Consider the following 18,991-nt stretch of genomic DNA (forward strand, 5'->3'; position numbering starts at 1 on the left):
CAACTTTTTTTCTTTTTTTCTATTTTCTATTCTCTTGCTTCTCTATTTTTTTTTTTGGATCTCGAAGGACCATTCGAATAGGCTTTTGGGCCGTCAGGATTACTAGTTAACGGTCTTTTGCTTCCTGCACTCCTATATTTTTAATATCCCTATATTGCCTTCCACCTTCTTTCCCCACATTGCCCATCGGCATTAATCCGGCGACTGTTGCTGTGAACAAACAGCAAAACATTAATTCAACGATAAAATGAACACTTTTTTAAGTATATATCTGATCAACATAATCAGTCAAAATGAAATTGTCAACAGTTTAACGCAAATATCAAATAGAACAATGTGATACGGCGAGCACTCACTCCTGCCTCTCTCTCTCCATTTATCTATCTATCTCTTCCAAACTCCCCGTCAACAAATTCGTTGTCTCCTCACTCAGCTCGCGTCATGCAATAATAGGGTGAAATGGAATTTGTATGCGACTGCACTCATAAGTTTTGGCACTAGCAGGTGTAGGGGCGATTGAATTGGTTTGGAATGAAATCAAAACATTAACCATCAATTATGGATTTATTAATCCATAATATAAATTTTGGCTCCAGATTATTCGTTCCATATTGTTAAAATTATATGTCGGATTAGTAAATCATGTCATCTGGATTACTCAATCTGGAACATTGTTAAAAGTCTTCGGAATAGAGTATTCCAGACCATGTTTGTTAATACTCTGGATTATAAATTCAAGAATAATATCTTATATTTGTTAATGCCTCGAATTATACATTCTGGAAGGTCACTAATAGAGAGTTTGCCAATAGCTTGGGACCTTCTGCTATGGATAAGATTGTTCATATGATTTATATAGGAACTAATAAATAAATAATTAAGGATTAAATTATAATTAGAATAAAAAAAATAGAAATAAATATTAGTAATGAAAGTAATGGTTATAAAAGGGATTAATATCCACTATTATGAAACAAGGTCTCATTTCTAATAGAAAAATGTTTTAGTTATCACAATGTAGAGAGACAGAAAAAATAATCAATAAAGTAAAATTTTGTTTCTTTCTTTTTCCAAAAAATCAAAGTACATCGGACAAAAATCTCATTATGACAAAAGGTACACATTGTTTATCTATTGTTTATAAGAATTATAGGTTTTAACATTTTGTTGGTTTCCTTGTTAATCTAGAAAATCTTTAAAATTTTACAAAGATTTCTTAAATAACTCTATAAGGAAGGATCGATCGCCGCCAACGGAGAAGGGACGTTCCTCATCAATCAGTAAAAGTGGCAAAAAAAAGGTATTTTTGTTTGCTCGGATTGTTTTTAATTTCATATAGGGTGTAATAAGAAGAAGAAAAAATGAGGTGCAGGATCCAGTAATCTAGTTAACGGGCCTTAATAGCAGTTTCCTTACTAAAATGGTGACTATGATTTTATTTAAGAAGTAAAATGGTGATTGCAAACAACAATAAATGGTTATTTCATTTCGTAAATATCGAATAGAAATGTACATGAAATAGAAATGTGTTGGAAATTCTCCATGTTAAAGTAAACATGCAAATTTAAATGTATGAAAAATTGAAGAGAACATTCCAGAACATTTATAGGAAGTTGTGAAACGTTTTTCAAGGGCTTGGAATTGATTTCTTTGACTTTGAGACTCACACACTCCACTTAGAAAATTAAATATTAGAGTTACAAGGAGTTTTATGAATGTAACTCATTTATTGTTATCCACTGCTCACTCTTAAATGAAGCCACTATCCTCTCCTATAAATACGGAGGCTTGGGAAGAGTTTGAGCATCTAGTTCAAAGAGAAGCAAAACAAGAGTGATAATCAAAAAGAAAGTTATAGTTTTCACCCCACTTGATGGAAGTTGAGAAAATTTGTAAACCATCATTGTTGGGTGAGGTTAATAGATATTCTCTTGTATTGAGAGAGACATTGTAATCTTACTTTTAATAATAGAGATATTTAAAGACTTTGTCCCGTGGTTTTTACCTTTCACATAGAAAGGATTTTCCATGTGAAAAATTATTGTATCATTCTTCTATTCTCCATTATTGTTTTTCTATTTCTATTAAGTGCATATTTTGAGTCTACAAAGAGGAAAATAATGTTGATTTTTTTCTTCTAACAAAATGCCATGATCTATGCCTCCTTTTAAAAATCTAGAAGGTTTTAAAAAGTTTCACTTTACATTAAGACGTCTTTGGGAGTGGATTTTAGTTGTAAGGCAAAATTGCATTTTTGGTTCTCCTAGTTATTTATAATTTCGATTTTAGTTTCTCTTTAAATTTATTCACGAATTTAGTCTCTCAATTGTGTAAAATCTCATAAATTTGATCCCCAGACCCAAATTTAGACGTTGATTGTTATAAGGGAACGTTGATTATCACATCTCACATTCTGATTGAACCATGAATAGGTACGTCATTTAAACAGAGTGTCGTAATTTTTTTTTACCCCAACCATAAAAACTTATCAAAAAAATCCCCAAACATTTACGATTGGAAATGAAGGAACCACTGAACAAATTGAAGAGATCCTTAAAGATCATCCATCTTGGTTTTGTGACTGTTGAGGCCTAGAAGTTTTTATTATGTTTCCTGTCGGAAATGGAGGAACCATAAAACTTGTTTGTACGCAAGTGAGCCTCAAATTTAAGACTTCTTTGTTGGTTTTTTTTTTTTTTGTTCCTATGATTATACTTAAATTGCTATAGACATATGCTTCGACAACACGGGCTCCTGCCTGGGATTCTTGGATTCTGAGATATACCACCAGCTTGGAAAATGGTAGTCTTATGGTGAGTATGTTTTATCATTTGATGCACTATATAGATTCATAGAATTTATATGTAAGAATGTCATGTTGAGTTTGCTTTAAATTCTTCTTGATGCATTATATAGATTCTTAGAATTTATATGTAAGATTGTTATGTTGTGTTTGTTATAAATTATTCTTTGACGGGAGGTAATATAATATATTTTGGATTTATTTCCCTTCTGATTTTATTTTTGTAGGTTTGTGAGAGGTTAAAATGATGCACCTGTCCACGATCCAATCAAAAGATAACACGTGACAGTTAATATTTATATCTAATAGTCAATGTTCAAATTTGAATTTGGGGATCAAATTTACAAAATTCTACATAATTGGGTGATTAAATTCATGAATAAATTTAAATGAAGACTAAAACCGAAATTGGAAATAAACAGGGGATAAAAATACAATTTTAACTAATTGTAACATGTGAATTTCAAAATTGTTAACAACTAACAGCCAGATTTTTAGTTTTTTAATTTACTCTCTAATTTTTAATTCTAAAATAAACTTATTTTAAAAATTTATTATCATATTAAAATCAGTTACGGGTGTTTTTTAGGGATTGCAATATGAGAAAAAAAAGATGTTAAACACTTAAATGTAATTATAAGCTTCATTATTTATGAGAGAAAAAATATGCACGACGTAAAAAGTGAAATGTGCAACGGAATTAAGTGAAATGAAATAAGGTAAAATTATCCTTTTATTTCTTTTAATAGGCAAACATAATATATTATATAAGAAGGAGGATTCTAGCGTGCATTGTAGAAAAAAATTTCACGATGAAGATATTCACCGTTTTTATTTTCGTTCTTTCTCCGTGAAATTCCGACAGCTTTAGTGGGTTTTATGGTTCCGTCGCGCATTTTCGAATCATCGAAGAAGAAAGAGAAAGCCAAAAGCACAAATCCGTACAAAAACCATGGCAGAAGAACACTGATGGCAACCCTCCAACCACCACCGGAGAATGCATATCCTTACACTACACAACAACAAAAGAGAGAGATGAAGGCATGGAGGCTCACCGTGAGTGGTGGTGGTGGTTCGCCGGTGAGAGACATGATCAGAGGGAGAAAGGGAAAGAGCGAAAGACATGGAAAAAGAAATGCTAATAATTTTTTAATTTAACATTATTTTATAATAATTGTAATGGCGTGACATCATCTTATTTGCTTTGTCTAACATTTCATGTTTAGGATAATGTTGGCGCAAGTGTTTCTCCTAATTCAGTCATTTTCAGGATAGGTAAGTAATTATAAATTTTCTGTATATATTTCTGATTATCACATATAAAGAAAAATCTAAATTACTTAAAAAATTAAGGTCATTGTCATAAAGTACTACTCGTATTTTACTTGGTCAAATTCAAATGAGTCAAATCCAAGTTTAGATTAATTGGCGGTCAAGCCTCGTGAACGTACATTACTAAATTAGTTAATGAACCGACTAGACCATTCGTCCATCTTATTTATTTTAGTCACGTGCCTTGAAATTGCAAGCATTAATGATATGCACTTTTTTTACAGGAATGATATGCACTTATGATGTATACAGAAATGAAAACTTTACTACTTAAAATAATCTTTTTTTAAAATTGCTTAAAAATACTCGTTAAAAAAACAAAAACAAGAAAAGAATATTTAATACTAAATAATATAATTGAAAATAATTAATACTAACATTCAACAAAAAGGATACTGTGATTATCTTGTAGAGATTTTAGAAAAAATAGAAGTTAATTTGTATTTGTTTATAATTATAGTGTTTTTTTCAAAAGAATGTGTTGATTTTATAAGAAGCTATTCAAAATAATTTATGATTTTGCTTGTATTTTATATTCTTTGATTATTTTAAAAAATTGAAATAAGCACATGAATAATTTATATTTTTTAAAAAATTTTGTATATATATATATATATATATATATATAAATTGTACACATAAGATCAATTGAATGTATTTTCTTGTTAATTTCAGCCTCCCCTGAAAAAAATGGATAAACATTTGTTGACTTCTTACTATTTAAGATTCTTGATATATGGTTTTTTCCTTAGCATAAGTGAATAAAATATTTTGTTATCAAGGATAATAAATAAAGAGAAAAAATGTTTAAATTTTTTAATTAAATTTTAAAGTTATTTCAAATTATTGTAATTTTTTAACAATAGTTTGTAAATACATTTTTTTCATTATTAACCTGAGAAATTTGAGCATTAATTAAAAATATAAATAAAATAAAAGATAGTTTAAATGAATAAAATATTAAAGAAGAAAATATTAATTTAATCACTACAAGAAGAAAGAGAATATCATAATACGTTTTCACGTTTATAATTTACAATAAAAAGTTACCAACTCATTTATAACTCAAACTTTATAAAAGATATGATCCATTCATAACAAACTTAGGTATTTTTATTTTTCACATCAAGGTGAAAACTCATTTTTTATTAATGACGAAAATGAAAGAACAGACTTATAAGCGCACAAAGATTATGTCAAATGCATAAGTAGTTATAAAAGATAAAATATCATCAAAATAAAGTTATAGTGTGCCTAATGATGAATAAAAATTTTCTTCTTCGTAAGAATATTAGTGCAAACATTTGCTTCTTACAGAGAATGAATGATATGAATTTTCCATTGAAGAATCAAGAGTGACTTAACATATGCAATTATCATCTGAAACTAATAAAATGAAGATAATTGATACTCAATCAGATTGATAGAAATTGAAAAAGTTTGTCTTTGTAATGATATCTTTAAACTCATTATTTCATGCATGACACATTGCATCGAGGATAACAAAAAGCTCAACATACATGTTTGAAGGTGAAACAAATTTAAAAATTTGGTTTGATGATCATTTATCTTTCAAAATACACAAACTCTTTCATCTACTCCTACAAATAATCTCTCTTAATTTTTGAAAAATATAGATTCACAAATAATGATGAATTATGATTGAACTAATAATAATTAAAAATAATAATAATTTTAAATGAAGTATATTAAGCAATATTAAAAAAAACATAATATTCATAACTTCATAATTAGAAATTACATTTCACTTATAAAAGTCAACACTCAACTCATAACATATTTAAAATTAATTATTGTAAAAAAAAAAACTGAAGTCTCATTACAACTAAGCTTGGAAAAGAAAGTACTCCGAATAAGATTTGTGACTTTTATGTTATAAATGTATTGTAATTAAATTCTACAAATTAATTCTCAACATTTTTTTAGATTTTTTTTTTAATTAAATGAGTTGTTAAGGAAACAATATGCTACTTGATGCATATAGAAGAGCTGAAATCACCACACCAAGATTTTTAATTAAATGAGTTGTTGCAGGGAATTACTCTAGGATCATAGATTTTATAAATTTCTATTTTATTTACACTTTTTTATTTTTATTAATTATTACTTGATTTTTTTATTCATTACTATTATTATTAATTATTTAAAAAATGAAATACAATATTAAAAAGAAAAACTGTAAGTGAAAGTTTTATAACTTTAACGACTTAACTAACGACCGAATAGAGATGGCCAGCAAAACCTTGGTTGCTAATGTAAAATAGTGCATTGCTGATGCTTTTCTTGACCAAAAATGTCTGTATTCGATCTCTATGAATTTCGTTTTAAGTTATTTTAAAATAGGCTTTTGGAATATATAATTGGTAGCTACATAGCGACTATAATGATAACTGAAAAAGATTAAGTAAATAAATTTATCTGTCTCTGATTTGGTCACTAAACAAAATTAAATTTCATCGGTTTCAGTTGCCAAAATTAATTTACAAAAATTAAAATTTTGAAACATTTATTATGCTGAATTTAATATTATTTAATATTTTGTTCATGCTATTTATCAACCCGCTTCTTATTTAGAGAGAAAAAAACACCATATTTTATATTGACCAGCTTGGTATGTATGTGTGTGTGTGGGTGGGTATAGTTGAAATGCTTATATTTTGATGTATTAAATATCGTTGAAATAATTGAATAAAAAATATGTTTATTTTAATTACTTTATTTAAAATTGATCGAGTTGAATAATTATTTTATCAATAAAAAAAATTAAATTTTTGATATAAGACTATTGCGATTATTTTATAATTACAAAAGAAAGTGTAAAGATAAATAAAAGGATTAAAAGATTACTACTATTGTAAAGATAATTATTATAATAATAATTAGTAGTGTATATCTAGTTTAAATAAGATATTTGTTATATTTTAACTTGTGACAATTTAAAACGATTTAAATATTAACATGTTTTATCTTAATATATATCTTGAAATAAAATAAAATATTATATGAGATTAATAATTAGATAAATCTAGATAATAGAGTAGAAAAAAGATAAAAAAGATTTAATTAGTCAAATCTATTGATAATATATCTCATGTGATCCAATCTTAAATCATATATTTTTGTATTATATAAGGATAGACAATTCAATTCTTTTTTTCTAGAATTTTATAAACTATCTCACCCAAAAGTAGAAAATTAGTAGATCATATAAGTTTGAGAAGAAAGAAAAAACAAAGAGAATCTTGTTGACCCAGTAAATGGAGAAGATGAATAATAAGCACATAACACGTTAATTACTATGTGCTTTAAGAGGTGAGTATAATAGCTTTCTTCTTCTAAACTTCATGACATAGATTTTTAGGAACGTGTCTTTTTGAGTTTACGGTCATAAATTAATAAAATGATAAATTAATCATTGCGTGAATAATCCCCATGGTGATTGCAAAAGTTAGGTTCCATAATATTATTGCACAAAGTTGTTTAAGTGTTTGATATAATTATACTAACATGTATTTTTTACTATTCATGGGGTTTGATTTAATTTTACAAAAAAAGGTTATTGCAAAGTACAAATCTTCACTAGTTGCATATTAAATCTTGAAATTTATTTGAAAATTCATAAAACAACTTGTTTGAGTTTTGTGTTTAGTTATAATATATATCAACTAAAATATGTTTGGGTACATGTGTGTGTTTTAGTTCATAGATAATTATTATTTGACTCATGAGATGCTATAATTTTATGTATGACTTTGTGAGTTATTAGTGTGTATGGATTTAAAGTATTTATTTGGAATAATGTTTTTGTAATTATGTATGAATTGATCATCATTTTCTAGAAAGTGGCGACATTGTGTATTTTATTTTGAGGATTGAATATACATGAGATACCCATATCTATGATGGAGAAAAAAAAAATGAGATATCTTTGTCTACGATGTGGATGAGATAATATATACTCTCATATGAGATGAAAAAAAGATTCTTAATACCTTCATTTAGGATGGGAAAGACAACGAGAAGTTATTGTATGAATATGAGCTCATAGACCTTTTAGAGAATCTGAATGTATTGAAGTGTTGGTGTTTATTTATTGGAATATTTTTTTGTTGTGTGAATAAATTTGTGGTTGTTTTATAAGCATATATGTGTGTTTATTAATTTAATTTTGTGGATATCATGGTTGGATTGTTTGATTATAGCGTTAGTTGAGAACAATGAGCTCTTTTAAAATTTGTTTTATTCAATGAGAGTATTATCTCATTAAAAGTGTTGTTTTTAGAGTTCGAGGAAGAAGCTTTTGAGACAAGGAAAAATTAAAGACTTAGTTTATTGTTAATTCAACTTTGTAGATGCCTATATTTAAGAATAAAATTATTTGTTTATGTAAGAACTCATTTATTTATAATATTTGAAATATTTCAAATCATGAAAATTTCTAAATCTTATTCTGTGGATGTTTTAAAGTATATTTTTATTATGGGTTGTTATTATAACGAAAAGCGTTACATTAGTGTCTTAAAACATCTGAATATAAAAACCCTTATTTATTGTAGTGTTAGTGTCGATTTGTTTCCCCGTGTCATACTTTCATTGGCATCCAAATGTGACAAGCCAATTCTTTAGATTGACTTTCAATAGGTTTTCAAATGGAGAAACAAACACACTTAGTAGTTGATAATTTATAATTAATGACTGAATGGACAATCATTATTAACATTAACTCAAGGTATGATTATTGTATTCCAAGTTTTAAATGTGTGAATTAAATAATCTAAGTATGTCAATTGTGTAATTTTGGTCATTTTATAAAATATATAACAAATTTTGTTGATGTCACACTAAATAATGAATGTTAAGGATGTAACAATTAATGAGTCTTACACATGCTTATGCGTCTTAAACACATTTTTGTTCCCTCTAACATCACAATCATGATGAACCAAAAATATAATTAAATAATGTTAACATATCTATCAGACAATGGTCATTTGTCATATTATCATCAAATGTTATGTCAATAAAATTTGTTAAAAATTTAATGAAAGACTAATAGAATAAAGATAATTGTACAATGATAATGTAACACTTGAAAAAAAAAATATTTGCGCAATTAGAACAAAAAAGAACTAAAATAATACAATTGTAATATTTAAAGGAGTAAAAGTGTAAAAAAAACTAATAATAATATAATGCCTTATATTTGAAGGAAGTTTGCCCTATGGTTCATGCCATGTTTTAGGCTTTTAGCACAAGGTCATCATTGGCAACCTGCACGTAGGTGGATTTAAAAAAAAAGTAGGGGGATTAGTTTTTTAAATCTATTGTTGAGATACAAGGCCTATGGGCCATGGCCCACATGGACTGTTATTTATTAATCCAATTTCTACAAGATCCGTGTACAGGTTAACTAGGTAGGGAAATTTGGGAACAAGAGAGACCAAGTATTGAAGAGGCTTGAATGTGGTAGATTGCAATTTATTTATTTATCTTACTCGTGAAGGCATACTACATGATATGCAATGCAAATCGTAAGAACCAATTCCTCCTCCTCTTTCTTATACATATCCTTAATGGCAACCGTGGACTTTGATCTGTTATATATAGAACTTACATACTACTGTACCAATAAAATTAAATTGACATCCATTTTTAAATAGGAATTTGATTTCTTTGTTGTCCCTTCTTTGTTGTCTCATCAAAATAACATTACATGACAATTATATTAATATTTAATGATAACATTTAATTTTAAAAATCATTAAAACTGTATAGTTTTAAAAGGACAACACAAGAAGAACAACAGAGAAGTCAGATCCTTCAAATAGTTGATAAACAAAAACTTAGGTAAAAGACAATAAATGTGAAATATTCCATGTATAAAAGTAATCAAAACCATTAATTCTTAATTTTATCTCTTTATTTGTTGACATTTATAAGAAAACGATGAAAATGAGAGAAGATAGAAAAGGCACGCACATCTACCTGTAAGGTGGCCATGATGCATTTAACGCACATGAACTGTGGTACATAGAATTGAATTCGGAATAGTTTTGATAGGCCTCTCTTTATTATGGGCGTTATCTCCATCTGCTAGTGGTAGCAGAAGCTATTTAATTCGGCACATCAAATATCACAACCAATAAGCTCTATATAAAGGTACTGCAATGTTTCTATCTCAATATATACTAGTAATTTATAGAGGCAGATATATCTACCGAGGGTTAAACATTTAGCATATTTGCTGAGGGGGTACCTTTGTAGACACTACATACTATCCATAATATGGTCGAAAACAATCCAGCAAGGGTTTTTGGTTCTTCTATGTTTCTATGTTTACTTGTGTTGATCACTTGGAACAACATTGTTGTTGTTGTTCCACAAGCTGAGGCTCGAGCATTCTTTGTTTTTGGTGATTCGCTAGTTGACAATGGCAACAATAACTACCTATTCACCACTGCTCGTGCCGACTCATATCCTTATGGAATTGACTATCCCACTCACAGGGCCACTGGCCGTTTCTCTAATGGCCTCAATATCCCGGACATTATCAGTTGGGTCCCTAATTATGTACTTATGTCATTCTTCCTAATTAATTGGTTTCTGTTGCTTTCAGTTCCATGTTTTTATGCTTTGTAATGTTTTAATTAATACTCTTAATTTGATATACTATATCCTAAGCTACAATATTTATTGTCCGTTATATATAATAAATATATACTTATTATGAGTGCGTCATACATGTAGGTGAGAAAATTGGGTCAGAACCCACACTGCCGTATCTAAGTCGCGAGCTCGATGGAGAGAGGCTACTCGTTGGTGCCAATTTTGCTTCTGCTGGGATAGGAATTCTCAATGACACTGGAATTCAGTTTGTAAGCCATTTTTTTTTTTAAGTTGTGATGAATGATTTTGCTAATTCAACCCCGATAAGTTTATTTTAGTTTTTGTTTTGGTTATACTTTTTATTTAAGTAATAATACACACACGCAGACATGAATTTTTATTTATTTATCAATAAACACTTATAAAATAAAATAAAAGGATAAAATGATTTTTTTTTATAAATTAAAATTAATTTATGGATAAGTTAAAATCAAGTTATAGCTAAGCAAGAGAAGTGAAAACTTTAACACTTTTTTATTTTTATTTGTAAGAATCAAAAACAATATCAGGAAATGACTTATATAAAAATTAATTTCAATTTATTAAAGAAATTTATTTTATTTTACTTTGTTTTTTTTTCTCTCCAACAAGTTATTATTTTTAAACATTCCTGTTTAATCAAAAGAGGAGCAGGGACCAATTAAGGCAAATATGCATGCATCCTCTGTTCAAGCTAGTTTTATGCTGTTTGACAGATACTGGTATTGAATGAGGCCATTAAAATGCTATAATAGTATAATCTACATTTGCAGATAAACATAATCCGAATCAGCAGGCAATTACAGTACTTTGAGCAGTATCAACAAAGGGTGAGTGCACTAATTGGACCAGAGCAGACTCAACGACTGGTCAACCAAGCACTAGTACTCATAACCTTAGGTGGCAATGATTTTGTCAACAACTATTACTTGGTGCCATTCTCTGCAAGATCACGCCAATTTGCACTTCCAAACTATGTTGTATACCTTATTTCCGAGTATCGCAAAATTCTTGTGGTATTGCTATCCTTCACTTCTTTTCCTGTTGCTGTTATTATAGTATTAATAGTATTATCCCTTTTTTTAATTCTGGCTAACGGTACGTTTGCCATGCATATAACCGTATATACACAACATTGATGAACCATCCAAAAGAATAGCCAACAGCTTTAGGCAAAGGAACAATTTGAACAAGAACAATAATATTTAAACACCTCATTAATACATCTATTTTTTTTTCTTTCTATTTCTCTCTTCGTATCACATTGCATCACCTATCATCATATCAATATTTTTTCTTTCTTTCTCTCATTAGTGTTAAATAATATTTTAAGTGTTCAAGTATATTTTTCCTTTGAAAAATCTATATATAGTTTGGGAATAAGTCATGTTCATTCTTTTTTACAAATAATTATAAATATCATACTATCTTCATTTGAGAATTTGCAAAGAAAATAATTAATTAACAAATTCCCTTTTTATGATTATAAATGATAATAAAAAATGCTGTGAACATGATTTCATAATTTAAAAATATATTAATTATAATAAACTAAAACAGTATTAAACCTTAAAAGTTTTCTTAATTTGGATTAAAGTTGGAAGAAGCCAAAGGTACTTTTATTCAAAACAACAATTTTTTCATTCTTCATTTTGTGAATTAGAATTCACAATTGTGCATTGATATTTGTGAAAATATTTTTCAATCTTTAATCCAAAACATAGTCTTAAAAATTCAATTTTTTTTCACACGTGTGTGCGCACTTTGGTGTGTTTTTCATCCGTTATCTTCCTATTAATCTCAAGAGTGTGTTTGTTTTAACTTTCAAGGTTCATCGAGTTATTTTCAAGAAAAAAATGTAATTTGAAATATGAAGTTTTTATATTTGATATAAACTTGAAAAAAAATATTTGTAGACATTGCTGATTTTTGGGAAAATAACATTATGTGTTTATTCGATCTTTATTTATATAGTGATGAGTGAGTAGTGGATGTGTTTGCCTTTTCATAATAATATTACTATGTATTATGTGACTTTTCATAAATCCTACCCACCTAACATGTTCATTTATAAATTACCCAATAATAATATTCTTGAGAATATAACTTTCGAAGGTGTAATACGTAATATATTATATGCCTTAAAATTAAAACCAGCGCGCACCTAAAAGATCACTGTTAGCATTCATTTGTAGTACTAGCTAGTAATAGCGTTGGTGATTCTTGGGTAAATACGTATCCACCTCTGTCAAATAGAGGACTCCGTTGATTAATTGTGTCTCAGAAAAAAAACGAGCTGTACCTGGGTTGGACAAGACACGAATTCAACAACAGATGTAGCAAGTTGAGTGGTGTTTTACCTACATAGTCTTAATGAATTCGAATCTTGAATTTTAAAAAAAGAAATATAGTTTTCTATTACATGTCAACCCTTAATTAGTTATTGACATTAGGAAATGGTGGGAACTTCGTAGTGTAATAATATAGATATGAAATGAATCATTTTATGATAGTATGATGTGTGCGTGCCTGTGGGAAGCAAGTTGAGTTATGATGCGACATGACGGGTTGTTAGAAGCCAATTGAACATTCATTCTACCGATTTATAAACATTGAGTAGCACTAATTAAGGAGAATTGGGTCTAGCAAAAGGAAATAATCTTCCAAAACTTGGTGAATTAAGATTATGCCTCAAACAGGATTATATTTAAAGGAGGAAATATGTGAAAAATCAAATAAACATTGAGTAGCTAGGAAGCATGTGGGCTAACGTACTATAAATGTGTCTTGTACCTTACTATCTTTTCTAAGCGGGCTTTTTTTTTTCTTTCTTATCAGCTTTTTTAAGCAAGCTCACTATTCAGCACCAATAATTATTGCTATGTATGTAGTACTATTGTTATTGTTATGTTAATTAATTAAGTGGATGCAGAGGCTTTATGAGTTGGGAGCAAGGCGAGTTTTGGTGACTGGAACGGGACCTTTAGGTTGCGTGCCTGCAGAACTGGCGCAGCGTAGCAGAAATGGGGAGTGTGCAGCAGAGCTGCAAGAAGCTTCTGCTTTGTTCAATCCACAACTCGTTCAGTTGGTGAATCAACTCAACTCTGAAATTGGTTCAGTTGTCTTCATTTCAGCCAATGCTTTCGAATCCAATATGGATTTTATTAGTAACCCACAAGCGTACGGTATGTATGTACTATCTCTGTTTTGCTGCATTTACTCAATTATATGTGGTTGTTCTACATGTTTTAATTTCTGAATTTGTTATGGTTGTTGGCTTAATGCTATAGAGTCACCAATAATTTATTCTTAAAATTTAATTAAAATTAGACAGTTAAAAATAGTAAAATACACAAGAGATAAATATATCGTTATTGTTATCCATATTTTATGCAGATACTAGGGGTGTGCAATATAGGATCCATACTAAAAATCCTATGTCAAACTCTGCACATCCTTGTTGATATGTGCCGAGTATTGTACTTTTTCAAGTGTTTTTCAGAGCAAACACGTAGAGGAGTGTGGTCCATAAACAAGTAAGGCAGATAACAATCGTAAGACGTAAAATCATTGGTGTGTTTTCGCACAATAACTTCAGCTTTTGGGATGAGATGATTCCTCTTATATCTGAGCCGTGTATTGGTCCTTACATTACTTATTTTAGTTATTTAAGTCTTTGGGCCCTTCTTCAGAAGGCCAACCGCCAACCTCCCACAGTAGGTACGCTATTCAGTATTCACCCAATGGAGATATGGGGTATGTTTGTTTTAACGTTTAAAAGCCTCCAAACGGACGTTAAACTAGAAGTTGGAATTTGTAGCTTCTCACAAACACTGTTTCACTCCTTGTAAGAAAAATTCTTATGTACTGACCACTGAGTAATGACAAATTATATCAGGCTCACTTAAATAACACATGACATATTATAACTATAGCATATTAATATTATTCTTAGAATAATTAAGTATTATTTGGCACAATTGTAATTTTTTATACTCAAATACATAGTATCATTTTATACTGGGGCAATTTTAAACAAACAGTTTCTGTCGGTTCAGTAATTTGGGAGCGTGAAGCGTGGTAGCTAGCTATATTAAATTTGAACGCATTAATTACCCTCTTTACAATTCACATGCATGTAGGTTTTATCACATCAAAAGTTGCATGCTGTGGTCAAGGACCTTACAATGGGATTGGACTGTGTACTCCGGCGTCTAACCTGTGCCCAAACAGAGATGTATTTGCATTTTGGGACCCCTTCCATCCAAGTGAGAGAGCAAACAGATTGATTGTGGACACATTCATGATTGGAGACTCCAAATACATGCACCCAATGAATCTCAGTACCGTGTTGCTTTTGGATGCAACTTCAAGGACCTAGCTAATTATTATCTTCTTCCTGTTAGGGTCGTGGCATACATTCTGCACTAGATTTTGTGTTATATATTGATTGTTTAAGCAATATTGTTAAAATTATTTGAAACCACGGGATTTCTATGATTTTTTCTCTCTCAAATCTCTGCTTTGAGGGAGGAAAAATAGAGAAAGGAAAGTTCATTGTGTCATTGAATGTACCAGTTTAGGAATTGTAACTTGTGAGCCATGTATCGTTTGGGTGAATTGGGTCAGATAATTTGTGGGTAGAGGCTAAGCCCAAAAACTGTTTGGGCTTGAAACTTTAAGTGTGATAAACTTAGGTATATGAGATGTACTAGGAATTTACCAAAACTTGTTCCACGCGAACCTTATCTTAAATTCATATATACTTTATTCCACTGGAAAGCTTTATTTACAATTAATATGAAAAAAAATAATAATGATTGATACATCTTAGTACCAGTCACACCATCTCACACAAATGTGGGGGGTGATAAAGATCAAATATAAATGTTTTTTTTTTTTTTTTAAAAAAAAAGACTTGATTGGAATGAGATGAATATGGATATGTATTTGAGGTGAATTGCTGGCTACACCGAGCTTATTTTATGCAAGTTGTTGACTCATTCCAGGTAGGTAAACATGGATTTGCTAAATTACACCATTTAAATTTATTTATCCGCAAATCAAGCATCACAAAATGGTATGAAAATTGACATGTTTAAATACGAGTTCATGTAGTTTGTTAAATGTAGGCATATTTCTATCTGGTTTATATGTGCATAGCAAAAAAAAAAGAAAAATCTGGTTTATATGCTTTAGTCTGTGCAACTTCATGTTTAGCGGGAGCAATGCGAACATAGTTACCCGGCCGAGTGTCATACAACTGATCAATTTTTAGTATTATATTATGTATATTTCATGTGTCCATTACCTTAACTTGATTAAAATTGATCTATGGTGTCAAATTGTTGTCCGTAATCCTTGTTCAAGATGAACACAAGTTTGATAATCCTACAAGTGAATCCCTACCGGCTAACGACGTAAGTGTGTATTCATGCAAACAATATGTTATTAATTAGAAGTCATCTATTTTTTTTTTTTGGTTAAGCCAACTTGAAAATATTTGAACTTATGCATTCTTTACATACTTTTGTGTTGATGCGTATAAGTATAGTGTCATTGACATTCCTACTTATGTTGGAGAAAATTTATATTTTTTTATTTATTTATTACCTGTTAGGGTACCTGTTTGAAGAATATTTATGAATTTTTCTGATATTCAAGGATATCCTTGGGTATTTAAAAAAAAAGAAATATTAATACAACATAATTAAATATGAAATAAGTATATCAAAGACATATTTATGAATATTTAATTAGAATTCATCTATGAATGTTTAATTAGAATTCGTCTAATTAAACATGACATTTGTATCTATTAAGCATAAATAAACATATATCCTAAGTACGAATAAAATTATAATATCTCAAAGTATAAGTTTAAAGGAAAAACATAAGTCCAAATATGAAAATTCATTATATATATATATATATATATATATATATATATATATAATAATACTTTTAAGATGCGTTTGGATAAAGAGAATTTTAACTAAGAAAAGTAATTTATTAAAGAATTTAAATTTTTTTAATTTAAAATTAATTGTTTGGATGATTTTTTATGAACAATTTAAATTTTTGAAATTTTAAAACATAATTTTAAACAACTAAAAATGTGGAATTTTAATTTTTTTCTAAGAGGTAAGAAATTAAAATTCTCTTATTGATAGAATAACTTTCCAAAATATTTGCGTATTTCCTTTATAATTTTTATCCTCTCTTCCACATGAAAGTTTCCAAAATCCTGTTTTCGAACTCGTGACTCTTTCCTTACATTGATGATCCTCTTCTTCAAGAAACATCGTATGAGCTTGCGGAACGTCGATCAGGTGCGGGCATGGGGGGACATGTAGAACTGCACATGTTAGGGAAACATCTGTCGCTGCCTATCACGCGGCGGAGGTGCTCGTCGGCGCGGAGGGCCTGGGCTATGTCTTGTGCCGTTAACTGAATGTTGTGATCGGGTGTGGTGGTGTACGCTGCCATGTCCCGATTCCCCTACGACTTCCCATGCCGCATTAATATTCTTCTCTTTGGAAGCACACCAACCATATCTTCTTTTATGTTTGCATTCATTTTCTTTCATCCTTACAATTTTTTTTTATCCAAACACAAAATTTTAAAAATAAAAGAATTTCAATTGAAGTATTTTAAATTCTTAGAATTTAAATTTTTTTAGAATTTTAAATTCTCTCATTCAAACACTCTCTTATAACTTTATAATTTTATGGGTAGTGGGTATTCATAAATACCAATATTATGACATCTGTACTGTGAGTAACAAATATTCATTATTGTTAGTTCATATGAATCATAAGGATTGTCAATCCGTATGTTTTGAATTTTTTTAAAATGCATTTCTTTTTTCATGGCGATGAAAAATCACCGAAATCCACCGTATATTTGTAAACAATGTACGTACACCATCGACGACAACAAACACTCATAAAAGAAAGCTAACGGAAGCAAGTTACAATAAAGAAGTGTGATTTTACAAAATATAAGAGCACTGCAAAAAAAAAAAAAATCAATATGCTATTTGTAACCAAAAATATCCATAGAGGTATTTTCGATATTTTGGAAAAATGCTTAGTATACCAGCAAAAATACCACGTATCCCAAGAAGTTCCCATGGAACTCAAGTGAATATTGAAAGTTTAACTCTTTTTGAAGTTCAACTTTAGGGATGATAATTATTAATTGGTAAAGTCTTAATAGATAAATATAATATATTTGTCTCCATATTTGTATTTTTTTTTTTTAAAAACTTGAACCTAAGGTTAGATTAGATCCACATTTGTAGTAACTTTGATGCCTGTGTGCTTATCTGCTGACTACGATCAAATCCCTAGACTTATATATGTTACCTGTATTTTAATTAACTATGAAATAAAAATGTATTGATTAAAAATACAACTAAAGTTTTATTAAAATATTATATATATATATATATATATATATTATAAAACAATATAAACATAATTAGAAAACATTATAAACATTACAATATATATTTAAGATCAATTGTGATAGTGGTGCATCTCTAACATGATAGTCTGTGGAGTTCGAAAATGGATCCTCTTTATTTTTTTTCATATTTCATTTCCTTTATTTTTTTTCATTTTTATAAGCTTTTAGAAAAAGAAATCAATTGAAAATGATGAGCAATTTATGAAAAGTGACATTTATTTTTTTGCAAGCTTAATTAATAATGAAAGGAATGGAGAGAAAAAATGGAAAAGGTTTAATCCGTGCACAAATTATAATCGTCGTTAAAAATTTAATATAACTGTCGTTAAAAAAGTATTTTCTAGTAGTGGTAAAGTTCACTTTATTGATTGAGTCATAACTTAATAATTCAGTCTTATGCAGTCACAAAGAAAGTTGAAATTTGAACACAAAAAAGAAATAAAGATGAAGATTTACTAGATTGTCATATTTAAAAAAAAAACATTATTATACATGTATATATTATTATAATCATGTTAATGTTACATATATCATCATATTTAAAACTAAAATTGTCTCGATCGTGAGGAGGTTTTATTAAAAAATAAAAAGAATGTTTTACTAAATCATTTATATCCATCATATATAATAATTTAACATTCTTAAGATAAAAATTCCTCACCATATATGAAACACCCTTAAGAGAGCGGAACAGTGGAAGCTAGCCTCTCTGCCATC

The 18,991-nt window shown here is 28.9% G+C and overlaps 1 protein-coding gene across 1 annotated transcript; it reads left to right on the forward strand.

The window, feature by feature from the left end:
* The first annotated feature begins 10,330 nt into the window (after positions 1–10,330).
* LOC114407754 (GDSL esterase/lipase LTL1-like) lies at positions 10,331–15,583 on the forward strand. Its single transcript, XM_028370982.1, has 5 exons — positions 10,331–10,709; positions 10,904–11,031; positions 11,575–11,817; positions 13,734–13,986; positions 14,944–15,583. The coding sequence occupies exons 1-5, from the start codon at positions 10,442–10,444 to the stop codon at positions 15,180–15,182; spliced, it is 1,131 nt and encodes a 376-aa protein (XP_028226783.1). The 5' UTR covers positions 10,331–10,441; the 3' UTR covers positions 15,183–15,583.
* Positions 15,584–18,991: the final 3,408 nt, after the last annotated feature.

The sequence above is a fragment of the Glycine soja genome, chromosome 3 (assembly GCF_004193775.1).
Source record: "Glycine soja cultivar W05 chromosome 3, ASM419377v2, whole genome shotgun sequence".
Taxonomy (NCBI): domain Eukaryota; kingdom Viridiplantae; phylum Streptophyta; class Magnoliopsida; order Fabales; family Fabaceae; genus Glycine; species Glycine soja.

Excerpts from the sequence above, each read along its gene's own strand:
- LOC114407754 (XM_028370982.1), top strand. The coding sequence starts at position 10,442 with ATGGTCGAAAACAATCCAGCAAGGGTTTTTGGTTCTTCTATGTTTCTA. Across the intron at positions 10,710-10,903 it reads CAATATCCCGGACATTATCA|GTGAGAAAATTGGGTCAGAA; the intron begins GTTGGGTCCCTA and ends TCATACATGTAG. Across the intron at positions 11,032-11,574 it reads ATGACACTGGAATTCAGTTT|ATAAACATAATCCGAATCAG; the intron begins GTAAGCCATTTT and ends CTACATTTGCAG.